Raw genomic sequence first — 26,376 nt, 5'->3', positions numbered from 1 at the left:
ATGGTAACAGTTTGCAAGAATACATGCTATTCATAGCACACGAGTCGCTGTTGGTTCATATCCCCACTGCTGATTCGTCGGAAAATGATATTGGAACATTGGTTCACATTCAACGGCGGCACGGTGACATCTCAGGTTTAGAAATAAACTTGAAACTTAATCTTGAACGTACCAACAGGAAAAGTGCGATAAGTCTTAAGACTTTAAAAATGAGTTGAATTGTCAAATGAAGTCATAATACATATATATTGTACATATGCATAAATGAAAAAAAAGATGAGTCGAATAAACACCATATTCCACAGACACTGGAGTTTCCATACAAAGTGGTCTAAAAATCAATCTTTTGACTACTGAAAAGCAGTGAGTTTCAAATTAGCGCCTTTAGTTTAATAATTTAGTTTTTTAACGTTTTAACTTCCATCAGTTAGATTTCATCTATATGTGCAGGAGTGAATGCAACTTAACGTTTCTGAATTCAGATTTTATTGGGCTTGAGTCGAATATCTCTGTGCAGACAACCTTTTAAGGGAGCACACGTGGGAAATTGATTGTTGCACATAACTAAATCATCTTAAAAACCTAAATTGTGAATTGAAAACTTAGTTGGTATACAAGAACTTCTTATAGTGCACACAATATGCAACATAAGAAAATTACAAAGAACATTAATACCAGATCTCATGAGATTAAAAAGGAAATAAGTTTCATACATGTATGTATTGAATTTTACTTGTGGGGTACCAAGGAGCTTTTCCTGGTCCACTACACAATTGTTATTTTTAGTAATATGGAAAATAAAATGACCGTATACGGGTCCTGCTGTGACATGTAGTAAATTGACAAAACTATTAGATATTAACTTCTATGTAGGTAAGGTACTTTTCGGTATATTTGTGTACATAAAACAAAGAAAGGTAGGATTCAATAAACCTTTTTTTACAAAATTTCTTCACATTGCAAAATGTGATGTTTGATTGATCAGTCAAATTTAATTATTAGGCATCTCAGATTTTTATACAAGGGATATAAAATTCGAAAATATGCTTTCGTATTATATGAATAAAATAACAATATACAATGAAAATTGTGCATTAAAGTTTTTTTATATAAATAAAATTGTGTAAAAAAACATGGAATATTATTTTGTACAGCATTATGTACTCAATTGATTGCACTCAAAGACAAAATACATGGCATGTACCAAATGTTAAAATATAACATGTGCTGCAAACTTAAAAGTATAATGTAATTGAATTTATATACAGAATACAACAGACAGATATGGAGTAATTATTAATACATTTTTACAAATTGGCTGCGTTTAACGTCAAAAGTATATATTTCTCATATCACCGTTACACTGTTGGAACTTGCTAATTTATAAAATATATACATATTTAAGACTTAAAATCAATTAAATATAAATTAAATAATAGGAAATTGTGATATCAAACAGTAATACAAAATTTTAAATTTACTTTGATCTCTAAAAAAGCCGGATGCATGATTAACATTTATCAATTCTCTTATACAATGTGCTGTATCCGATTATAATATAATTCTCCCCCTACCATTTATAAAAAAAAACTACTTATTAACCTTTCCCGTTCTACGGTGATCCACAAACTCTAAAATATTTCCTATTTTATCAGTATGCATTCACATGTATTTTAATCACTCTGTATGCCTAGGCCCATATGCTCTGATTAGGAGCGAATATGGTAATTAACATTTATTTATAAATCTACATGCAATGCCAAAACTGGCATTCCCATTTTAAAATACTGTCTTATTGGAAATATAGTACGGAAATGAAATGTGACTGCACTAGCTGGAACGGAATTTAATTGCAGAGTAAGGGAAAGGTTAAACAAATAGTCGAATGTACAGTATAACTCTATTACCTGGATTTCATGTTAATTCCCCATTTTATTACAATCATAGCAGATAAGTCCAGATAATAAGGGTTCTACTGTATTTACATCACGATTAGGTATAAATATTTAAATAACAAACAATAGTACAAAATTGTGATTATGATCCTTCGATTTCTTGGAAAGCCTGATGCCTGATCAATTCTTTGAACACTCCATCTTTAATATTGATCAATTCTCTGTAAGATCCTTGTTCAACAATCGATCCATTCTGGAGTACTGCAATTGTATCAGCCGACTGTATGGTGCTTAGTCTGTGAGCTATTGTTAGAACTGTTCTGTTTTCTGAGACACTTTTCAAAGCTTCTCGCACTAAATATTCTGAATGTGGATCGAGAGCACTTGTGGCTTCATCGAGAATGATTATTCTGGGATTCTAGAAAATAAACAAAAAATTAAACCCTCAATCATTAAGCATACCAACTTTGACGAATACGGAGATACATTCTTCTAAGAAGAGGTTGCAGAGCTTCAGATTATGCCGAATACGCCATTCTGCTCCTTTTAGTATGGACCCATATACATACCTTCCTTTCAAATATATCGAGCGCACACTCATCGGCCTTGGTGAAAATCCAACACTCCGACCCGTAGATTATTACATCTAAATTTGTATATGACGTGGAGGATTCGAGACTTTAGCTGATTTTGTAGGCCAAAGTAGCACACACTCACTACTATGACTCTACATTTTATTTCTTTACTTGACATTCTAATTGGTTACTGAACCGAAGTAAACAAAACTATCGACACACTCGAAAAGGTAGTCGTTGATTCAGAGATCTAGAGGAAAACTGGTTCATCAGAATGGGCATAATATACTTCATTTTTATCTCACTGTTCTTCAAAAGCTCATGTTTTTTGCGGATACTTCCAGACCAGTGAAAGTTTCTACTGGCGTATATCTGAATCTATCAACTATGTCTACATATTTATATAAAATAATATGTAAAATCTCATTTGAATAATGTTACTTATTTTCTTCATTTTCCATCTTATGTTGTAACATCACTTGATTAAGTAACATCACTTGATTTTGAATTAAATTTATATCAGCTTGATGAACTCTATTATATCACTTACTCGTATGACATAATATATTACAATTATTGTATTACCTTTATAATAGCTCTTGCAATTGCTATCCTCTGTCGTTGACCGCCGCTGAGCGCCACGCCTCGCTCCCCGGTCTCCGTGTCGTAGCCCTGAGGAAGATTAACCACAAACTCTTCCACTCGGGCGAGACGTGCTGCTTCTAAGAATTGCTCTTCAGTCGCTGTGCTAGGATCATCCAATCCGTACAGAATATTATCTCTTATACTGGCTGAGAACAGTACTGGTTCCTGAAAGTTCAATACACTTATTGTCCGGCAACTTCATCTTGGCTACGTGGCAAATCTGTGAACTACAATCCCCTCCAGTACAGCTAATCGAACTTCCGGTTTCAAATTAGGAACGCCCCCAAATTATTCATTGCATTTTTGACACTTCGTATTGGACGCATCTATCAATTTACGTAATTTGAAGCTTTTTATATTCAAAAGATGTCTAAAACAATACGAAATAATGCTCGAATTATTATCAGTAAACTTTTGATTTATTGCGAAGAAGAAAAAGTGTCGTATTTAAAAGGCGAGCCTATACAATACTTTCAACAAGCCCATTTTACGGGTTCCTGTCATGTCAGGTATGTCAAAATTCAGTGTTGTAATACTAGAAATATTTCCCCAAATACTGGAAATTATGTTTGTATATTATAAAGTTATGTGTATCGTAAACTATTTTATTAATATTTTTAGACGTATGATAATTAAGTATAAATGATCATTAGTTAGTTAATGAATAATTGTCCTTGTATTTTTAAACCGATAAGTAGGTAGGTACATATTGTTTTAAAATTTATGTAAGGTGGATATAATTTAATTTATAGAAAATTATTTTCACAGTATGTGTTTCTACAACAATTTTACTAAAAATACGATATAAAGACATTTGTAAATTATAAAACATGTGATTGGGTCATCAATATAATATTGAATATGTTATATCTTTTACTTCTACTTTTTTAGTCTATTTCTATTTGTGTTCTAGTTATTTAATTAATAAATACCTGCAGCAATATTATCAGTTAATGTGGGTTCAATGATACATTTCCTTCCAAATTCAATAATTACGCTGTATTAATTAACCTAATATAATAGTAATAATTAAGAGGTGAAATTATTTGAAAAAAAAATTCTATTGATATTTATTGAACAATAATTAGACTTATAAATTAATGTACTTATAAACTTACTGAGAATAGAATTGATATAAACTTAAAACCTAATTTCGCGGGATATGTTTTCTCAAAAAATGACAACACTGAAATATTCTATTCGCGACAAGGGCGACTTCCTGTTTTCGCCTAAATAATGTTGTCGTACAGTACATCAATTCAACTAATTTTTATTTGATATACAGTGTGGAACCTCGATTTTACGCGCCTGGAATTTATGTTTTACGTTTTAATCTTTCGTTTTTAGTTTCGTCATTTAAGTAATTCCCAGTTTTACATTTGTATTTTCCGCAATTTATGTCTGAAAGACATATTCAAAATTTCTTTTTATAGACACATCTGCAATGTCCAAAGCCAAGTTTACATAATACAATTGGTGGGCAATCTTTTGCTTTAGACAGTATCACACGATATTGTGTCATTCCCCGTTTTGGTAGATTGTTACAGTTCTTTGTTGCAGTCATTTTTTGTTTTTATTATTAACATCATTTTACCACATTTTTATTAGCTCGTATTCTTGTTTGTCCAGTACAAATTTTTTCTTGTTTGTCCAAGTTTGTATTGGACGATTGAAGATTTTTAACTAACTTCCAGACTAGCTAGACATTCGAAACTTTTAGAATATATCAGAACACGACGACAATGCATTCTTTTAATACTTTTCAGTTAATTCTGTTTTGTATGTTTCGGAAAAAATTCGTTAAAAGTAATAATTACTACTCACTATTATTGGTTGCTAAGTGGGTCCTAGCAACTAAATTATTAATATATACGTGCGTTACTATGGAAATCAATATGAAAATGACATTTCTGTATTCTATAATATTTATTCAGTATTTCTACCAAGTACAATAAAAAGTATTTATTAATACATAGAATTGTTAAGTTTATATAATTCAACAGAAAATTTAAAAACGTGGTATATCAAAAAATCTTTTTATCTTCTTAATATTTACATTATGTTGTTGTTTTGTGTTGAACACAAGAAAAGAAGATGCTATGAGGTACACCAGGGCCTAAAAATTTATCTCACTATCATAGAATGACGTGCAAGAGCTTTCAAATCAATTTTTAATATTGAAAACGTTTTATATAAACAAGCAAATCAAAATATAGGTACACCAAAACAATTTGAATGATTTTTTTAGTAAAACAATTAGGTATTTAAATCTGTTTACATCATTTTGTCAATTCCTTCAAAAACGTAAAATCGGGGTTTCACTGTACGGCCAAAAAATATTATTTCGACATTTTATTATCAGTGCAAAATATAATTACTAAATTTGAATACCTAATTAATATTTTTAATTAGGATAATTAGATACAAAATTTACATTGAATAGAGTACCTGACTGACGGTACCAATATGGTTTCTCAACCACATAGGATCGATGTCTTTAATGTCTCTACCGTCCAGCATCACAGCACCAGTATGTGGCTCGTAAAGCCTCAAGAGTAGTAGAGCTAGAGTTGTCTTTCCCGATCCTGACCCTCCGACTACTGCCATAACTTTCCCGGGTTCCAATTTCAGATTGAAGTTCTCGAGGATATTTTTGCCAGGTCTGGTCGGATAGCTGAAGTTGATGTTTTCGAATGATATTTCACCCTTCGGAGGATAAGGAGGAATAAGACCACCTGAAATAATTAATAGAAGTATATATTATACATTTATTTAAAATAGTGTTACATTATAACTAGGAATGAAAAATAGATGCCTTCAATTTGTATTAAAATAAGGTGACACAAAAATATTTCAATCGTTTAACAGTCCGATGTGACTGCGTGCATTTGTAGATCACGATAAATCATTTCAAAAGTTATGAACAAAGATGTTGAAGAAAAACCTTTTCCTATGACGATAGAACTTACTTTAAATTAAGGGCGGACATGCTCAGCGTAGGTCAAAATGGAGCTTTTATTGAATTTTCAAAGCATGATCATGGACATTCCTTAAACGTTGTAGATAATCTATTTATATAATTTTGAAGCCTTATTATCCTTTATATTTATTTTAACCATTTGATGACTGCGTAAAGTATTTTTATTACATAAAATAGTATTCTTTTAAACCTCTCGCTCTAATGTTTTAGAATATAGTCATATTTCAGTACATGCATGTGCAGTGGTGTTAACATTTTTTACATTTATTAATTTTTAAACGCATTTATAAAACCATTAATATAATTTATGTCGACATCATTATAGTGAAATATTTACGATAAAAAATTATATTGATAATCTCTGTGATCCCAAATTTGACAAGAATTAGGCATTTTATTATTCAAAAAATGGGCAAGATTAACACATTTGAAGATAATTTTAAAGATACTAATTATAAGCTATGTTTTTGACCATTCAAGTGTGATAAACATCCTACGAATAATGATTTCTTTATAATAATTATTGACCTAAGAATAAGGTAGTGATTTTTTGATATATGCCATTTCTTGTACCTGTACATGTACCTAACCGATTTTTTTTTTTTTTTTAACGGTTTATGTAGTCATACGAGATGGCTATTTAACAAAATTTGGGATGTAAAATATTAATTAGGTACAAAAAGCTTTGAACATAGCATTGGTCTAATCTCACCCCATTTCACAGTACACGTTTATTTATACATTAAAAAAAATAGTTTGCGTTACTATTCACACTGTGGTAGGATATGGATTCGATTTTTTGACACATCGGCTCAAAACAAATGTCAAAATATTAACTTCAAAACTGTGTACTATATATTTATTTATGATATTATATACATTGGCAAGCAACGAACGAGGAATATTTAGACAAAAAAATAATTTCTAATTCATATCTATATGCTCTATCTAGATCAAAATTGCCAAATAAATCTACGGTAAAAATATTTCAAATATTGAAATCATCAAACAGCATTTAAAAATTCCAACAAGAAAAAAATATCATCTAGACAAAAAATTTACTGATATTGATATTCAACAGTTCAAAGTATCCCTAAATATAATATGAAAGTGATTGATAATGGTGTCACAACCGAAATACTTATCGACTTAAAAATACACCTGTAGAAATTTAATATAATTTATATTATATAATATTTAATTGCACTTATAATTTATTAGCAAGACCCAATATAATATATATATAGGAATATAAAAACAAGAATCGAAATAGCAAGGAGTGCTTTTCTCAAACTTTGCAATCGAAACTCCAACCCAGACCTGAGTCTGCGTATGTTTCATTATTAGAAGCTCTGCGTAACATCAAAACTGGAAAACTACAGTTCCCCAGTTCAACCAAGAAAAGATCAACGGTATACGTAGCAGAGGTAGACACCGTATTAAAAAACTCTGACAGATTGGTTAGAATGTAGCTCTGCCAAACTAGGTAGAGGGTAATTATCCGAAGATCACCCTAATGATGGTCGACGTCTTATAAGATGACAAGATATTTAGTAGTTTACCTTGAATAGGCACTGCCGGAACTCTGTCGATTATATCCCAGAGTCTCGATGCGGCTCCGATGCCTTTGTTGAGCTCCGAATAAAAACTACTCAAGCCTCCAATGGATATTCCGATGTACGCAGCGTACAGAAGGAATGATGTCAAATTGCCAACGGTTATATGTTGCCCTGACACCATTACTCCACCATAGTACAGAACAGAAATTATGATGATGTTTCCTGTTAAACCAGTCTGTAAATGAAAACAAGGTATTAATCACAGAACATATAATAAATAGAATTGCGATAGGCTATATACCAATACAGTAAATTTTGATGCAGGGTTTTGAATGTAAGTGTCCTACGAAAATAATCCACGCATTATTGACGTGCAATAGTGTATGCAATATACCAATATTAAACGAGTGACAATGTATAACCGAGAGCAGTTGTCAGTATTCGACATATGACGTATTCTTGACACGTGTTTAAATTTATCACGTATTCTTCCTTACTCGAGATCGGTTGCCTGTTTCTCCTTACCCGTTAGGCATTTCATTTCCCATTATTTCTGAGTTACCTGGTATTAATAAATGCAACATGCTTTTTTATATTATAAAAGACTCGACAGGATAAATATTATGTGAAAAATAATTGTTAGACAGGTAGAATTAGGTATAATTCATAGATCAATTTTTAAATCAATACATATTTGTTTTAATCCAGATGGCATTATTTTTCACCCCATAGAAACATAGCATGTATTAATAATAATGCTAGAAAAATTCAAAATAATATGTGCCATAAACAATTACCAGGGAGGTGCGTTTACACTTACAGGCTGTAGGCTGTTTGAAATAGAAAAAAATTCAATGCGCTGATACACATATTGTAGTTGCCGTTTTCTTTAAGTAATAAAATGTAAACTGCTCTTCCCTTATCTGAGGCCTAAACGAGTACAAGTGCACCGATAACCGAACTGAGCAAATCGACTTCAAAGTCAAATATGTAAATCATACATAACTTTTTACAACATTCTGTAAATCAAGTCTTGTTCTCAAATTATACATTATTAAAAAAATTGATATTCCTTTATGTTTACTAAGTATTTGAAGGGGATACAAGACCGGCATAAATGTTTAAATTAGATTAGAAATTCCAATCCAATCTTAGAAATGATTTGCTTATAACTTTTCATATAGGTATATAAATTACATATTTGTATCACTTTTCACTCATATATAGGTAAGTAGTATCAGTGTTATTCCTTTAATCCTCAGCACCTTGTGTCCTCTATTTTAGCACCATTCATTTTTCTTTCAAAAACCCAAATAATATGTTCATGGAATTTTGAAAAACAGAAATGTATTACGAGGGTAGCCGTTTATATTTCGGGAACAACAAACAAAAACGAATTTTTTATCAGTGAAAACAGTTTCATTATTTTTCAAAATATTCTCCACAACAATTTACACACTTTTCCATGCGTTTGAACCAATCTGAAAAGCATTTTTGCCACTTTGTAGAAGGTAACTCCAAAACATGGTTTTTGAATGCATGTAGAAAACCGTTGACCACGCAATTTATCTTTGACTGTCGGGAATAAAAAGAAATCATCAAATGAATTTAAAAAAAACAAAAAGCGTCCGTTTGTTAAAACGTTCTGTTCAAAATGTCAAACTTCAAAATACGGAAGTCAAATTGCACCTAGCAACACCAGTGTTGCAAATTCCAGAAATATAAACGGCTACCTATGTACAGACATGAGGAAAAACCTCTTACTAATTGTGACACGTTTGATTAGCAGTTCAGAAAAGCTAAATAAACAAATGTTTCAATCTCAAGACTGCTCAGAATATACATTTTTTTCAAGACACGTGAAAATATGTATGTAATAAACAAATGAATTTCATCAAAATAAGGTTTCCATTTCTTACCGATCCGTAAAATAATCCCTGGGCCAATGATTCTTTGTAAGCCAACTTCAAAACATTTTTAATTTTATCATTGTACTTTTCTGCCTCCCTGAATTCTTTACTAAATGTCTTCACTGTTCTTATATTTGAAATTTTTTCTTCAGCTACCTGTAAAATAATGTTGACACTATAGAATTAGAACCAAATCGTTTTAGACCTATATATTACTTATATAATTATTATTATGTCTTATAAACATTATAAGTTTGTATGGAAGAAAGAGTTTGATTTTGCATAATTATTGGAGACCATAATAATTTTCAAACTGGATTTCAAGAGATGGATATTGAAATAAAATCAAATTCATAGTGTTCTTTCACTACTTCGACTGTGGGGGTTCTTTTCCTTTCTCTGATGTCTAGATGATATTTACCCTTCTCAATAACAATACTTAGGTACTTAAGTACTAGTTAATGTCTTCGTAATTAGATAGGATGCACATAGTTTAGTTAATAGAGCACATTGCCGCGAATCCAGTCAACGCTGGTTTGAGTCCCGCTAGGCGTCAAATTTAATTTTTTCTAGTAGGTACTTATATAATTCTGTTGTTTTTTAAATTATATATGCTTTGTACATAACATTCAGAGTATATTCCAATTTGTTTTTAAAAATTATTTCCATGTTCTACGACAGTCATTAAAATTCACCATGTTTTTTGACTCTCCAGTACAGTTTTGCAACAATACACATAAGTAGCTGGATTTGAAGGCACAATGATGATATATCATATATTATCTATGGTTATTATTGTTCGAATCTATTTTATAATAAAAATCAAATATCGTTCAAAACAAAACTCAACATGGATCGGGAAAACGCTGTAGCTGTCTAACTTACAGTTATCGTTTTACTAATTGGTAAATTCTTTTCAGAGATTGTGAAAAAAATATTTAAACGTATGGAAACCACTGACTTATGACATATCTATATTATTCATGCCGCTAAGATATTCTCGTAACTTTCCAGTAAAAATCCAACAGCATTATCGAAATCATAATCATGTAGTGCGGCAAATATCTCACCTCGGTGGCTCCAGCCAAGCTGTCTTGAACCTGCTTCGTAATCTTCCTGACAAATCGTCCGTACAGAATGGCCAGACCCGCCATCGGGGGCACAATTGATAACCCCACCAGCGCTAGCTCCGTTGACATGTAGAACTGATAAAAATATACCAAAATACATTAAAAAAAAATTACTTACATAATTATTAATTGATCGTTATTTATTTTTAATTAGGATTCCATACCGCTCCGCTGTCATTTATGGGAAATTTATAAATAAAGAAATATTTAGATTAATTCATTATGGGAATTATTTAATTTATATGATCATGAGTGGATGTCTTGAAATAGGTTTCCTTCCATTGGGTTGCAAAAATGGCTACAATTAAGATAATACTAACATACATAATTTGGAACAACCTCAGAAACATAACCTATTAGAGAAAAAAATAAAAAAATAATTGTACTGAATGGGACTTATCCAATCCTTACCGATTAATCGTTCTGACGCTTGCCAATTACACCCGATCCTCTTTTTGCACGGTTTCGAAATAACACGGTTTAAAAAAGTAGCGATTATTTTCTATTTACACCGATTTTTTTTGCTTTAACAAGGTTTAAAAATCTAAAAAGAATAAAAATACGTATGTATGTACATATTTATGAAAAAATTGCATCGCAATGAACCGCACGCCACTGGTGCATACATATGTTGTCACCGGATGCCGCCCAGATATACATACGTACATACATGGCGCCACTAGTCAGACACTTTGGGTTCGATATGAGAGACGCACCGTGTGCTTCAGCATTAGCGTCATTAAATATTTCCAACAATGAGAGTTATTTTTCGCCAGCGAAAAACAGCAGTAAACGGGCACGTTTATTGTCAAGTAGCGACACTGAATGATTATATTTCTCTATGTTAAATTTAATTTAAATCGAAAATTATGTATTTTTATGTATAAATATTTGTATGTATAAATAATACATAAATTCAGTCTATTTTTGAGTTCAAGAATTTCGTAGTTTGAGTTGATTTTAAGTAATGGAACCTATCTACCATTTTTGTATGAGCACCATATCTTTTTTTACACGGTTTTGTTTTGCACGGTAGTTTTTGGAATGTATCCCTCGTGCAAAAAGAGGATCGGGTGTATTACATAATACTCATTACAATAGATTCGATTCATTTGGCCAGGTTTACATGTGCCAGCGCTGTGTACACATTAAGGTATTGGTCCAATCACTAATCATGTCGAAATTTCCTAACACATAATATGCATCTGAAGCATTAGTCCAATTTCCTTTTTGTAATTTTGAATGGAATTAACTATAATTATTAAGTACCTACTAACTTTAATTCATAGACGGCGTCAGGATCTTTCCAAATTTTAATTTTACCAAACTTATACTTGCTTGCTTATATGTTTATCAGGTTGTTACAAATTATGTATGTTCAATAAATAATGCTAGATTCTTAAATCTTGTATTATTCATAAATAATTTTGGTACTATAGTTTACATACCCACGCTGGCTGCGCGGCTTAAACATTGGCCTATAGCGTCTTGGGTTCCAGGTTCAAATCCTGGGTCTAGCAAGTACACATATTGTTTTCAATTTGTGTATGAGTCAGAGTATAGACCTAATAGGTTGAGCAAGTGGCTGAAATCCATTTCTCGTAAAAACAAAATCTGATAATACAAACCTCCACTCCAGTGGAGGCCCATATGATCTTATTAGGACCATGGTCGAAAGAGAGTTTAAATACCATGATTCGATACCATCAAAATCTTATTTATACATTTTTTTCTGATTGTGCCAATGATGTGAGATGACATAATTATTAATATACTTTATTATTAAGCTTGTGAATGGTTGATTAACCATAATTAAAATACTACAATTTGTGTATTTTAATTTAATATAACATTTACACACAGAACAGATAATAAATAGAATACAAATAGGCTATATTCAATATGCCGCATGGTGAAGCAGGCTTTTGAATGTGTGAGTGTCATACGAAAATGAAGCACGCATTAAGCACGTGCAATAGTGTGTGTAATACACCAACATTAAAGGAGCGTAAATGCATAAACCGAGAGCAGTTTTCAGTATTCGACGTTAAACGTATTCTAGACACGTGTGTAAGTTTAACCCGGATTCATCATTACTCGAGTCGGTTACCTGCTATCGCCTTACCCGTTGTGTATTTCAGTTCCCATTATTTCTGAGTTCCCTGCATTTACATAACCAGGGACAATAAAATGATTTATAACAATCTCTCTCTTTGTTCACCGAGCCAGCACTTAAATAATAGTTTCCATTACCATCATTCCTGCTCCAGCAGAAACCATGAACAGTGATCTCAGGCCATCGGAGATATTTGTGCTGAGGGTAGAACCGACCAGTTGAGTGTCAGCTGACAGTCTGTTTACGAGTTGACCGGTCGAAACTTTATCGAACCACCCCGCCTCCTGTTTGATGATTGACGAAAACAATTTTTGCCTCAAGTTTTGTGTCATTCGTTGCCCTAGAAATTGTTAATTGCTAAAATCAATAACATCTTTGGACATGAAATTCATCATAGGCAGACATTAATTATCATAATATTCATCTTCTGAATATAGGAATTATTTTATTATATCTTTTGACGTTTACCTTGTATAGAAAGCATTTAATTACTACAAATCATATTGTAAATAGATTAATTTGTGTGTATTTAAATTAGGTATAGTGCGAAAAATGGTGACATCTGTATAATTTCAATAAATTATTTTGAATGTAATTCATGCATTTAAAATGTATGTAAACCAGTAATAATATCCGGTGCTAAAATAAAACTTTATCCGCAACTCCTTACCAAATTGCAAATACTTCGGCAAAAGCTTGTAAGGAAAGATAACAATTGACTAGTATATGCACAGAGACAATTTGCCTTTTTCAAAATGACCAACGAGTTGACTGACCATTCAGTTCATTTTGGGTAGGTACCTATATTTATTTATTTAAAACATGCACAATTTTAAACATTTTTTTTATATGCCATCATAAACATGACGTAATCATGGACTAACTGGGGACCCAAGATAATTGATTTTTGAGGTTCTAGCATAAATAATTCATTCGATATCGTAATTCCTAAGACATAAACAGAGACACTATTATTTTTCTTTACTGTTATTTTTTGATAGAAAGACATGATTGTTAAGAAATATTTATTAGTTACACACTTTTATTTATAGTAACTTTTCTACGTTTATAATATACCATGAATGGTTTAGACTTAGGACCAAAACAATTGATAATGTCATAAGATGAAACCGGTCTTGGGATATTGTAGAAATTTTACTATATACAGTCGAACTCAGTTATTACGATCATGGATATAGCGAGATCTCAATTGAAATGAGAAAACATTCATTGATATTTTAGTTTATGATTTTCTCCGTACATTTATTCACTTTTATAACGAGCTACTTATCAGGTATACCGAGCTAAAATATGGACAAAAATTTTCTTAAAACTGTTAATGTGTCGATCGTTTAAAAACATTTCGACGCTAAGCAATAAAATCCAACCGGTCAGGATGCCGCCGGGATCGGTTTCCATTTGTGACACTAGTTAAGTGTCTAAGTACCTGCCTAATTGGTGTTTTCGCGGACAATATTGAAAAAGTATCCACGCATATGGTTAAAATTGCATGTAAAAAAAGGTTTGTGAAGTCAGTAGGTACCTACCAGCGTTCATTACAATAAACAACTTCTTTTGTAGTTTATAAATGCCATGCTTGTTTCGGAGAAAAATTCTAATTGTGTATTTTTGTTTGAATTGTGACTTTTCATGTTATGTGACGGCTCATTTAAAAATACCTATTCTCTGATATAACGAGTAACGCTTATAATGAGCAAATTCAGTCGGTCCCATCTTCCTCGTAATAACCAAGTTCGACTGTATTTAAAAAAAATTAAGCACATAGCGTAGATCAATCGGAAATGAGTCAAGTGTAGTATACCAATTGCATTCACTGACACTGAAAAAATGTCACAATGTGCGCATTGCAACGTTCTCAGCGTTTACAACTCTTAAATTTCATGGCAAACTATTTCATAGCATTTCTGTATATAAACACTCATCTGTTTATTTACTGCATCTATGAAAAACAAATATTAATAATTAATTATGTTATTACAAGCAAATTTTAAAAGTAGATAGCTCACCTGCTATCGACATGAGGTATACACGTCCGAAATTGCAAAATCCTCCGAGAATAAAAATCCCACAGAGTAAAAAGCAAACTTTATTTAGTTTCTCTCGAGCTGCAACCATGTCAGAAGCACTCGTATATATAATATCGAGAACTTTCCCAAGTGAAAATGGAACAGCCATGCTTACTGACGAAGATACAAGCAAAAGTCCTACAGCAGCTGGAAACGATAATGGATTTCAAGAAAAAAATTGGATAACATTGGAAGGGTCCTTGGGAAAGCAATATTCTAGTCAGCTACGAGAAATTACTTGCATATCCGTAACATAATACTATAGCCTATAAACCAATTTGTTATATTATGTAAACTACCATCAACCCATGGTACAGTAGTAACAGGATGCATGTTTGAATCTGGCAAAAATCAGATATTTTTTTTAGTTTGTGTCGGACCCAATGCGCACATTGAAAGATTGCGACTATTTACGATGACTTATTTTGATGTTATGTTATAATGAATGTATGACATATTGTTGTTTGAGATTTTTTGTGATTGTTCGACATAATACGCAGGATACATTCCGACAGTCACAGGATAGCCAGCGTGACCAAATAAAATAATATTCCACAAAAACAGTGAATTTTTGACTTAAAATAAATCAGACAACTTTATTTTAGATATATCATGTACTTACCTATATTACAAATAGAAATTTGTAAGAAAAGTGTACAAAAATATTACTTATTGTAAGAATTTATATAATTTATTATACAGGAAATAGAGTGAAATTCATACTATCCGGTGGCGAGACACCGATTGGGAAGCTTTGATGTCACAAAGGTTACGTGATCAGATCTTCTATCTCTGTATTATACAGGTGCATACTGTAAGTATTTTATTTTGGTAATAGTGCCGCAGATGACTGCATTACCTTTTATAACTTTCTTTTTAAACCAAACCCAACCTAACCTAATCGACCCCAACCTAATCTAACCTAACCAAATCATAGTGTGTGATAATGATGCATCGAAATGTATGAAAATATCAAACTTTAAATCAACAATTATTAATCAATCGAAAAACATCTGCACCGACAGAAAAGGGTATTTAATAAATAATTGTCTACATGGGATAAATTGTTTCCGCCAAAAAAATTATAAATGGTCATGCGGTCATACAATACAATGTGGATCTTTGCCGACTCACAAAGGGGTTTCTTTTTTACGAAAAATGGATGTCATCCATTTGCACAACTTATTAAGATTCTGGGATCTTTTTACTGGTTCTCCGCCACCATCGTCGGTCACCGCCGTCATCTGTCAGTGAGCGCAGTGTTGCAAACCGAACTATAATTATAGTACATTTTGGTTTGCGTACTATTATTTTCGTCCGCGTAATATTAAAAAAGTATAGTATGTCAAAAATACCACAATTTAGAAAAATGGAATTTATTGAATTCGCCGGTTGTGCGAATATTCCCCATTGCTTATTTCATTGCGCTTAAAAGTTGTCGACGTATTGTTGACGTTTAAAGTTCCGTAAAATTTTCGTACTTCAATCACAGCAAATCGTAATAACGTGAAGCGAGGGACGTAGTAAGTATAATCTATATAATATAAATAATATAAGATCTTAGTGTGCGATATTAGTCTATGGACATAGTCTTGCGTTGTATACTCTAAAAAACTAACGTGACAGTTATTGACGGCGGCTGGTGTTTGCATTTTTCGGTCGTAAGAGGTGTTTTAATAAAGCAGAGCATCGGAATTTCTCGAATTCTCCGTTATGTTTATGTGACAAACAAAAAACCTACATTTTCAACATGTCCTATAATTTTTTCCGAAATACTATAATGTCTTGGACCGCAAACTATAATTCGATGACAAAAAGATAGCTGAATTCCAAAATGGCGACTGAAAGATAAAGACGACGGAGAACCAGTAAAAAGCACCGGATTCTGCTCTGGGTCCAAACACACATTGAAAACAACTTATGAATTTGCCAGACCACGGAATCGAACCCACACGACTTAATAAGCAGACATATTTATTGTAAGCTAAATATAACAAACAAAAACCTAAATGAGTTAATTTACTAAATCAATTTAAACACAAAATAAAATAATGCATTTGAATCATACCAATGATTTTCCATTTCTCCGGCTTTGCCAAGGCAAATAGTCTTTTTATTTGATCTCTATCCAATCGTACATTCGTTTTAGCCGGGATATCTTTACCTTTCACTACATTTACATTACTCTTTGTCGTATACCTTCGTCCGTTCGATAATTCTACGATTTTTCTTCTATTCAAATTTCGAAAAGGGTTCACCAATGTACTCGATTTGAAGTTCGAAAATAATCTGACACCACAATTTTTACAGAGCCGCGAATCATATTTTAACGTACTTATTATGCTTAATTTATTTTTCGTCAATAAGTTACTACTTATCTTGTACAATATAGAGAATGTCATCTTGTACGGTGATTATTTTGTAATATTATAAAATATATAGGTTAGAAAAACTTTCATAATAAAATAAAATTCGAAGTGTCAAAGAACCTATAACACATACTGTCACAACAACAATAAAATAAAATTCTGGCGTTAGTTTATTATATCACTAGTGGCATTATCTGGTTTACATAATAATTATAAATTAATAAGAATTTAATTACTAATCATCAAATCAAAACACGGTATTGAACTTTTGACATTTCTATTTTTTTATTATTATTTACTATGGCGATTCGTGTATTGCTTTTAATATGCTAACAGCCTAAAATTAATTTTACTACAATACTTAAACCAGGAATACTTGAACGATAAAATTATTTCTAAAAACTAGCTAAAAACTTTTAATAAAATTACAAAATTACTATCGAATTATTTAAAAATTTGTATGTTCTATATTTTCAAATTACTTAATTAATTTGACGTATTTTCATAAGACGAAGGAGAAAAAATAAATAAAAAAATTCTGCAATGAAAATAAATGAGCTAAAGTGCTTTCAATTTTGTATGTATTCTACATACAAAATAAATTTGGTAAATACTTTTCCATTCTTGCCAAAGTTTTCTTGAATTTTAAATCTACTGAGACCGCACAGCATAATGTTGAAATATCAACGCAAATAAGAAGACATAATAGTATAATTAAAACATATTATTATTAAAATTCTGTTTAGGTGTTTAAAATCTCCGATCAACCAAAATATATTTCAATAGAATAAAATCAAAAATCATTCTCTGAAAGTCTTAATACAATGCGTTGGACCTATTACTAATAATAAAAATATAAAGGAAGGAATCTAAAATTAAAATTTCAACACAAAGCACTCCAGGAAATATCTATATTTACTGAGTTATAAAATTTGAAAAGATGAGACACGTTTTAAACGATATTATTATAAAATTTAATGTATGTAAGAAGGAATGGGGAGTTTTCTTTTAGTCTCGGGGTGGCACTATTAAACTTACATATTACATTCGTCACTGAAGTATAAACATTGACGTTATCCGAAAACAAACTCAATATAATTTATGTACCTACAAGAATTTAATTCGTATACCTACACCTGGGCGGCAATCACCTTTTGCACGACCTGATTGTTCATTTCTTTCGCTGTCTAACTTTTAACTAACTTCTCAATGCGGATGTAAATCCAATCTAGGTATGGGTAAATAATATTTTTAAAAATGAAAGGAGTTTTACCTACCAATAAAACTCTTATCATTCATGTTGACTTTGAAGTCCTTGAGATAGGGTTTGCTCTTCCTTCTTCGCGTGAGGTTATATTCTACTAATATATTTTCTTTTTTCTTGTCGATGGTCATTCCTCCCTTTTTATTTACTGGTCATACCCGCGCGTCCCTTTTTTATGTTGGGAGTTTGGGACTCCTTTGTCTCCATTATGATATGGCTCAAGGAACCAGGTAGAAGTTACCTGGACTTCAAAGTCAACATGAATAATAAGAGTTTTATTGGTAGGTAAAACTCCTTTCATTATTCGAATTTGACTTTGAAGTCCTTGAGATATCTGTTTGTTATCACCTGGTGTTGGGTATGCCAAATTCCTGTATGTGACAATGATTCATTGACGAGATATAGACCATCGTGACGTTCAATGTATAGGGTTGAATAGAGAAGTTAATGGGTTCTTTTCCCCTTCTGATGGTGGTGTGTCCATCGTTCTCTGGTAGTTATCGTGAAATGTCGACTCACTACGCCAGTTAACTCTCTTTAAGATATCATCTATTGGGTATATTTACAGTTTAAGGAAGCCACCACTGAGCGGACACTGCCTGGTGGTTCTTGTACCCCTGCTTCCAACAATACTGACCTTATCCAATTCCCTATAACTGTCCTGGTGGCTGGTTTTGGTGGTCCTCTTGAAGATATAAATAATTCCGAAATATCCCCACCTTCCTCTCTCCTTGGGTTTGACACGCAGACGAGTTTCCGTAACCCGAATACTGGGTCGATGTTCTGACACGTGGAAGCGCTTAGCTTCCATTCCGATTGACGAAGCTTGGCGGTATCTGTCTTTGCGCCAAACATTGGCCATACAATTTTTTTTGTGATTTTACCGAGGCTTTGAGTGCGACTCGCTGTCATATCGCCTCTTCTCTTCTAGAAGGGGATCCGTCGATCAGGTCCTCACTCCTATTCTGTTAAATAACTTTACAATTTTGCCTAGCTCTTCCGTCTTACCCACCGCCAGGACACCCTTCAATTCGTCGACATTCTCATAGGTATCTGCAATTCGCAGCTGTACTCTGTGAAGTTCATATTTAGGGCATTGTAGTGTTATATGTACAATGTCCTCTAAAACATGACATTCATCGCATAGTTGCGATTCGCTTCTTCCCATGAGGACATCAAATCTTTTGCCCATGGTGTGCCTTGTTCTTAGCCTCAGTATTAACCTAAGCTCATTCCTCGTCAAAGAAGACTCTACAAACCAGGGCATCTCTCGTGGTGATGGTAGAATAGACTTACTCCATTTCCCCTTTTCTAATGATGCCCTATGGTGAAAATCTATCCACATACTTTGGCACATTTTCTTTATAGCCTCATTCCAGTCCAGGTTTTCTGGCATCCACTGGTACTCCTGAATGGCCAGCTTCTTTTGCCAGATCATCTGCCCTTTCATTGCCCTCAATGCCTCATTGTTTATACCTACTTCTGGTATCACAAGAACTGCTCCTGCTCTATTCTCATCTTTGGACACATCTGTATAAAGGTGGATCCATCCTGCGTACCTCTCTGTCAGCATTTTTTCGACGAGCTCTTTTGCTTTATCGGATACTATGCTCCGTTTTGGTTTGTCTATTCCTTTGACATCTAGTTTGATAACAGAGCTGAGGTCGTAGGTACCAACTGGCCTCCTCAGCGAATACATATCTAGGCATTTTGTATTTAATACTCCCAACTTTCTGTGGCTTTACGGATTCCTACCAGTAGTGGGAGCTTTCGTTTCTCATAGTATGTATTGCTTTCCACGAGCTCGTATAGGAGTTTCACCTTTGCCAATATGGGGTTATCTATTATAGATTTCCACTTCATCCATGTCTTGGTAGCCAGTGCCCATCTCCTGACATTCAGTGGAGGTACGCTGAGTCCCGCTTGTAGCACGACGTGAATGGGTGTTGTCCCGATAAATCCTCCACATATTCTTAATGCTTTGGACTGGATGCGGTCTAGCCTCACCGAATTAGTTTCGGCAGCGGAGTGGTAATACATGCTCTCGTAATCTAATCGGCTTCTAATGAGTGCCGTGTATAACCTTCTCATATGAATGGGATGCACGCCACACCCACCTCCCGCCAGTACTTTAAGTAATATGTTCAGAGGTTGTGTCAGGCTGTTCGCGCAATGACTAATATGATGCTTCCACGTTAGTCAATAGTCCAGGTTCATACCTAAAAAATTATAAGTGTCTACTCTTTCTATTATAGTTCCGTCGATTTTTAAATTAAGCTGGTTTTGTCTATTGCCTCTGGCAAAAAGTACCACCTTAGTTTTGTTGGGAGCTACTTTGAGGCCTCGAGTTTTCAATAATAATTTCATTTCGTCAAGACTTCTCTGCATAAACCTTTCATCTACTCTTTTTCCCGAACAAAATAGTGCGAAATCATCTGCATGTTGTACAATGTTGACCCTTGTTATTAACTTTAATATGTCAGTTGTAAGAATGTTGAATAGTAATGGGGATAGGGGGTCTCCTTGCGGAAGGCCTCTTGAGCATATCGTACTCTTCCGTTCATTATTAATGCAAATGGTGATTTTTCTTTCATTTAAATACTGCCTAAGATATTTAACGATCTTCCCACCGATTCCCCATTCATTCAACACCCTCGACACTTCTTTCACCTGAACATTATTATACGCATCCTGGATGTCCAGGAATGTTGTCAGAGTTACTTCGCTTTTGACCTGTGCTGCATTGATGTCTAGTACTAGGGTGCCTATGTTCTCCAGAGTCGACTTTTGCCTTCTGAAACCCGTAGTATTGTGATGAAATAGTTGTTTTTTTCTCTGCAAACCATTCGATTCTTCGTGCAATCATCTGGTTGAACGTTTTGCACATGCATGATATTAGTGCAATTGGTCTGACTGACGACACCAGGGTAGGGTCTCGCCCTGATTTTAAGATTGGGATAATCATCGTTTCCTTCCATTGCCTTTGGACTTTGCCGGTTTCCATGATTAAGTTGAATATCTCCACTAGTTTATTTTTTCCGGTCTCTGGTAGCTGAGCGATCATGGAATATGAAACTTCATCCATGACGGGGGCAGTGTCTTTATTTTTGGTTACTGATCTTAGTTCCGCCACTGTAAGAATTTCATTAGGATAATTTGTTTCCTGTTCTGCGATTTCTTCATTCGTTTCGTCACTTTTACTTGCTAGTTGTTGAATGAGGAGTGACGTTATGTTTTCATCCAGTTGATTTTTGAATTTGTTTCCCGATTTGCCCTCCATCCAACTCATTAAGTCCGAGTCAAGGCATATGTCTGCGACATCCTCTCCTCTTGCGTCTCGAAGTGTATGATCCCACATTGGGTGGTGTGCATTGAAGTCCCCACCCAGAATTGATCCCTCTCCCATTTGATCGAAGAGCCTGCTCCATGCGTTTTTCCGAATGGTAACATTGGGTTTACAATATATTGCTGTCACTGTTTTTAATTTTTGTGTCCCTCTGATTTCCACTTGACATGCCTCCAGTTCCGTTGGAAGGCCTGGTAGGGTCTTTTCTTTAGACGCCAGTGTTTTATGTACCAGAATCGCTACTCCTCCGTATCCATCCCCTCTGTCCTTTCTATACATCGTGTAATCATTGAATTTCAGATAGTCTAATTCAGAGCTCAGCCAAGTCTCTGAGATTAATGCTATTGATATTTTTGTCTTATTAAGTAGAGTTCTATATCATTCTTTTTTTGCTTCATACTTCTGGCATTCCATTGTAAAATCCTAATTTATTTTTTATTATCCATTTTGCTGCAGAACCTCCCCTAGAATTTCTCCTAAATGTCCTTCTTTGAAGTGTTTGCATACCCAGTCCACTGCTTTCATTATTAGTTGTTTAATGATCTGCTGCCAGTCTCCCCCTTTCAGCAAGACTTTCATAATTTCTCCCATCGCATTAACCTCTGTCTTCCCCTTTGAATTTTTCTAATTTTTGTAAGCTTTGCGCTACTACCTGTAGCTGTTATTGTTGAGCCTGAAGCTTCTACCACCACTTCTTCTTTCTTTTTGTTTTCCTTTATTTTTTAAAACTATTTCGCTTTCATCTCTTCCCACGATTTTTTTTGTTGTTTTAATATGTCAGCATAACTGTTACTTAACATATTTTTTTTGTTTCCTTGAAAGGTATGTTCATTTTTTTCATTGCTTCTTTGCAATTCTTTTCCTCTTGCCACTTTGGGCATTTTTGGCTGTTTGCCACGTGGTTACCTTTACAATTGATGCACGTAATTTCCTCATTTTTTTCGCAGGTTTTTTGGTTTTCTCCGCACTTAGGGCACGTTTCTACTATACGGCCGCAATTGTTCGCGATATGCCCATATCGCCAGCATTTGTAGCATTGCATAACCCTGAATACATACGGTTCTACAGCAAAAGAGACGCCATATATGTAAATTGTTCTCGGCAATATTTTCTCCCCAAATTTAATACTGACTGACGAGGTCTTCGTCAGCTCTCCTGTATCACTTTTTCTTGTCAACCTCTTAAGGTTGATCACTTTTGCATAACTTTTGATTTCCATTTGCAGTTCTTGGAGGTCCATATCAATGTCGACTTTTCTTTTTACTCCAAAAGAGCAGTAGTCATTGTTTTTGGTCACAAAACCGAGATCTTTGAGTTCTCCAGCTTGTTTCACTTTATCTGCTTCTTTTTCGTCCTCTACTTGGATGTACGTCTTTAAATTCTTATTGTAAATTTTCTGTACTTTAACTCCTGCCTTATACAGTATCTGCGCTACTTTCAACTTTAATGGTATTTTACTTCCCGTCGCTATCATGACGATGTTTTCGTTTCTATTTGGAGTGACCCCAGAGTCTCTTCTGGGTTTTTTTTCCAGAGGTCACAGTCTGCCATTCTTTTTTTTTTGCCTTAATTTTTCTAAAACCACTTCCTTTTCACCATCGTTTCTTTTCTTCTTCGTTTTTTTGGTTTCATTCACGTCCACTGTAGTATTTTCCATTTTATTATTTTTACTGTTCACGCAGTCTTTGAAATCGCGCAACAGTGTGGACAACCCCTCGCTTCACAGCGTTAAGCGCTCTAATCGCACAAAGCGCACTAACCGTGCAACAATAAATATTATTTACTCTTGCTCACTGTTAATATTAATAAAATGTTAATTTGTGCAGTATGTATGCTCTAAATAATAAATACACTCTATATCTCGGCTGTCTTTTTTTCACCTAATATTATTTCTTTCAGACTTCACTTATTTATATTACATTCTGTTAGCTTGCCGTTGATTTTACTTTCTATTCGACCCGACCGTTCTACTCGAATGCTCAAGTCTAACTGCATACAATTATTATATGGTCACCTTTAGCCACTAAGCCATTGTCTACTATTACTGAGTAGGAGAGAAGTAGAAGCAGCCGAGTAGCTATCCTGCGAAACGTTTCGTATAGGTTGTACTCCACCGGTGTTGTTTTCCTAAGATGATCTACCACTCGTCCTGGATCCCAAACCTGTGGTTTGACGGGTTTGGTTTTATGTACCGAAATTGCCTTTAACATATTATTGTGTTGTAGTACCACGTTGATGCTGATATCTCCAATGATCATCGGTTTGCAAAATGTGGTTATGGCTGACTTATGCACCAGGATGGTGTTGTACGACAAACCCTCCGTGTTGTGCAAGTAGCCTAGGTATCTGGCCAATTCCGTTGGTTAAGGGCTATTATGATCCATTAGGTTCATGTTACACCATGTCATTGTCTTCCATTTATTTTGTTCCGAGCTGGTTTGTAAGTTTTTAGAGTCGAAGGCCGCCATCTGGAAGTAAGGAGTGCCATTTCTTCCACCATTCAATTTGATGTTATTTCACCCCACCCGAAATTATCCATAGTTAAAGGGACAGGTCCTGGATCCTTTGAGGTGGACGGTTGGTCTCCGTACCTGTACCGTAGGTGAGGTATTGTATAAGGAGGTACTATCGCCCTTTTTCGTCCACTCCCCAAAGCATTGTTTCCAGCTATAAGTATAGCAGAAATATCCACGCCAGTCTGAAGTCCTATACTCGGCTGAAGGCGTCGTGAAACAGCGCGCCACTGTCTGTAACGTCTTGTGAGACGTGCGTTGCAATGAAATGTGCTGTTTCTCTTGCGAATAAATCCACCTCGGGAAGCCCCATCTTTGAAACAGGGGGGTTAGAAGGGGATGAGGTGCCATTCGGGAATGAGTTGTCTGCAGGAGAGATGACCTGCCACGCAGTTGTAATTTCTGCGGAAGTATTGTGCAGTAAACGTGATGTTGGCTTGACTGGTAAATACTAGTATCTGTCGGCATAGGTTTAGGATGGTGACAGATTTTGTGCCGCCCTCGTTGTTGATGTATGGCACCATTGTTTTGTTGTCTGTCTGCAGAAGCAGATCTGATACTATGATTGCTTGTACCCGAGATTGAATTGCAAACATTTCCTTCCTGTTGGAATGCCATGCCATGCTAACTGGTCTTGTTTCCACGTACCTTATAGGTGGTGTTCATTCAGTTGGGCTCCCCAGCCTGTGTCGGCTGCGTCTGTCGTCAGGAAGTGATTGAATGTCGTTATGTGTGTCAACTCGTAGGATCCTATCACCTGGAGCCACCATATGATGTCCTGTTAGGCCTGTGGTGGGATTGTCGCCTATTGGCGAGAATGGGACCTCGACAATATTGATGACTGGAGCTTTGTAGCCGTCGGCAATGTAACCTTCCTCGTGGAGGTAGGATGCGAAGTTAAGTCGCCCCAGAAGGGATTGAACATGTGCCTGTTTGAGTGACCAACTCCCTTTTTCAGTGGCGAAGGGTGACTTTTGGAAAGAGGTAGGCTGTGGAGATCTGATAAAAAGAACACACTTGTCAGGTATACTTACGAGAAATAAGAAGATAATACGATATGAATAATGAATAGGTACACACTAATGGAAATGACACACTAATTTAATGAAACTTCAAAAACTCACTGACGACATAAAATTAAGCGATCAGTTTAAATTAAGTACTAACGTATTTTTTGAAAACATTTATACACATCAAAAATCATTAGATAAAAGTTCTTTTTATTTTTAAAAACAGTCTAAATTTATTAATATTCGATTAAACACTATAGAAATTGTTTTTTTTTTAATTACTTATCTAATTATTAATTATTTAGTTTTAGGCTCTGCGATCAGAGCTAACCTTAGTTTATACAATTCGATAAGTAAAGTCCATATGAAAAAAATGAGAATTATTTGAAACATAATCCGACCTTTATTTACGTCAAGACAGATGGTGCGCTGTGGTATATTTTTTAAAACCTTTGCAGATTTTTTGTAATTGACTGTGTAATGCATTCCTACACATACGGCATCTCTCGTTGGCAAAATAAATTATTTTATAAAATGTATAATCAAGTGATTATATAAATACCTTTGTCAATATGCAATTTAAAAATATTTTCCTTAAGAAGTTAGGCTTCAAATAATCGCCTAGTATGGAGTCTTCGCCACTGCCATTTCTGTATAGGTACCTGCGTTGTGTCAACTCTGAGGATCTTATCGCCTAGACTCTAAAGCCACCACATGATGTCCTGTTGGGCCTGTGGTGGGATTATCATCAATTGGCGAGGATAGGACATCGGCCATATTTATAACTGGAGCGTTGTAGCCGTCGGCAATGCAACCTTCCTCGTGGAGGTAGGATGTGAAGTTGAATCACCCCAGAAGGGATTGAATATGTGCCTGTCTGAGGGACCAACTGCCTTTTTGTACCTACGTTAGCAGATGGTGACGGAGTGCTACACACTTCTCCGGCGACAGAAACCTCTGTTTGTTGTGTGTGTCCC

At 34.3% G+C, this 26,376-nt stretch overlaps 1 protein-coding gene across 1 annotated transcript; it reads right to left on the bottom strand.

The window, feature by feature from the left end:
* Positions 1-1,489: 1,489 nt before the first annotated feature.
* On the bottom strand, positions 1,490-17,449 carry LOC147070818 (ATP-binding cassette sub-family B member 10, mitochondrial). The gene is made up of 9 exons (XM_085948718.1): positions 16,966-17,449; positions 14,838-15,044; positions 12,948-13,150; positions 10,635-10,769; positions 9,574-9,720; positions 7,658-7,889; positions 5,564-5,850; positions 3,056-3,280; positions 1,490-2,313 (listed from the first exon to the last, which is right to left on the bottom strand). Exons 1-9 carry the CDS (start codon positions 17,297-17,299, stop codon positions 2,038-2,040), a joined length of 2,046 nt encoding a protein of 681 aa, XP_085804844.1. The 5' UTR covers positions 17,300-17,449; the 3' UTR covers positions 1,490-2,037.
* Positions 17,450-26,376: the final 8,927 nt, after the last annotated feature.

This window comes from Rhyacophila brunnea, unplaced genomic scaffold (genome assembly GCF_057557595.1).
Source record: "Rhyacophila brunnea isolate RB1 unplaced genomic scaffold, BYU_Rbru_1.0 scaffold_21, whole genome shotgun sequence".
Lineage (NCBI taxonomy): Eukaryota > Metazoa > Arthropoda > Insecta > Trichoptera > Rhyacophilidae > Rhyacophila > Rhyacophila brunnea.
Note: the sequence above shows the minus strand (reverse complement) of the source record. Positions and strands in the feature narration are given on the sequence as shown.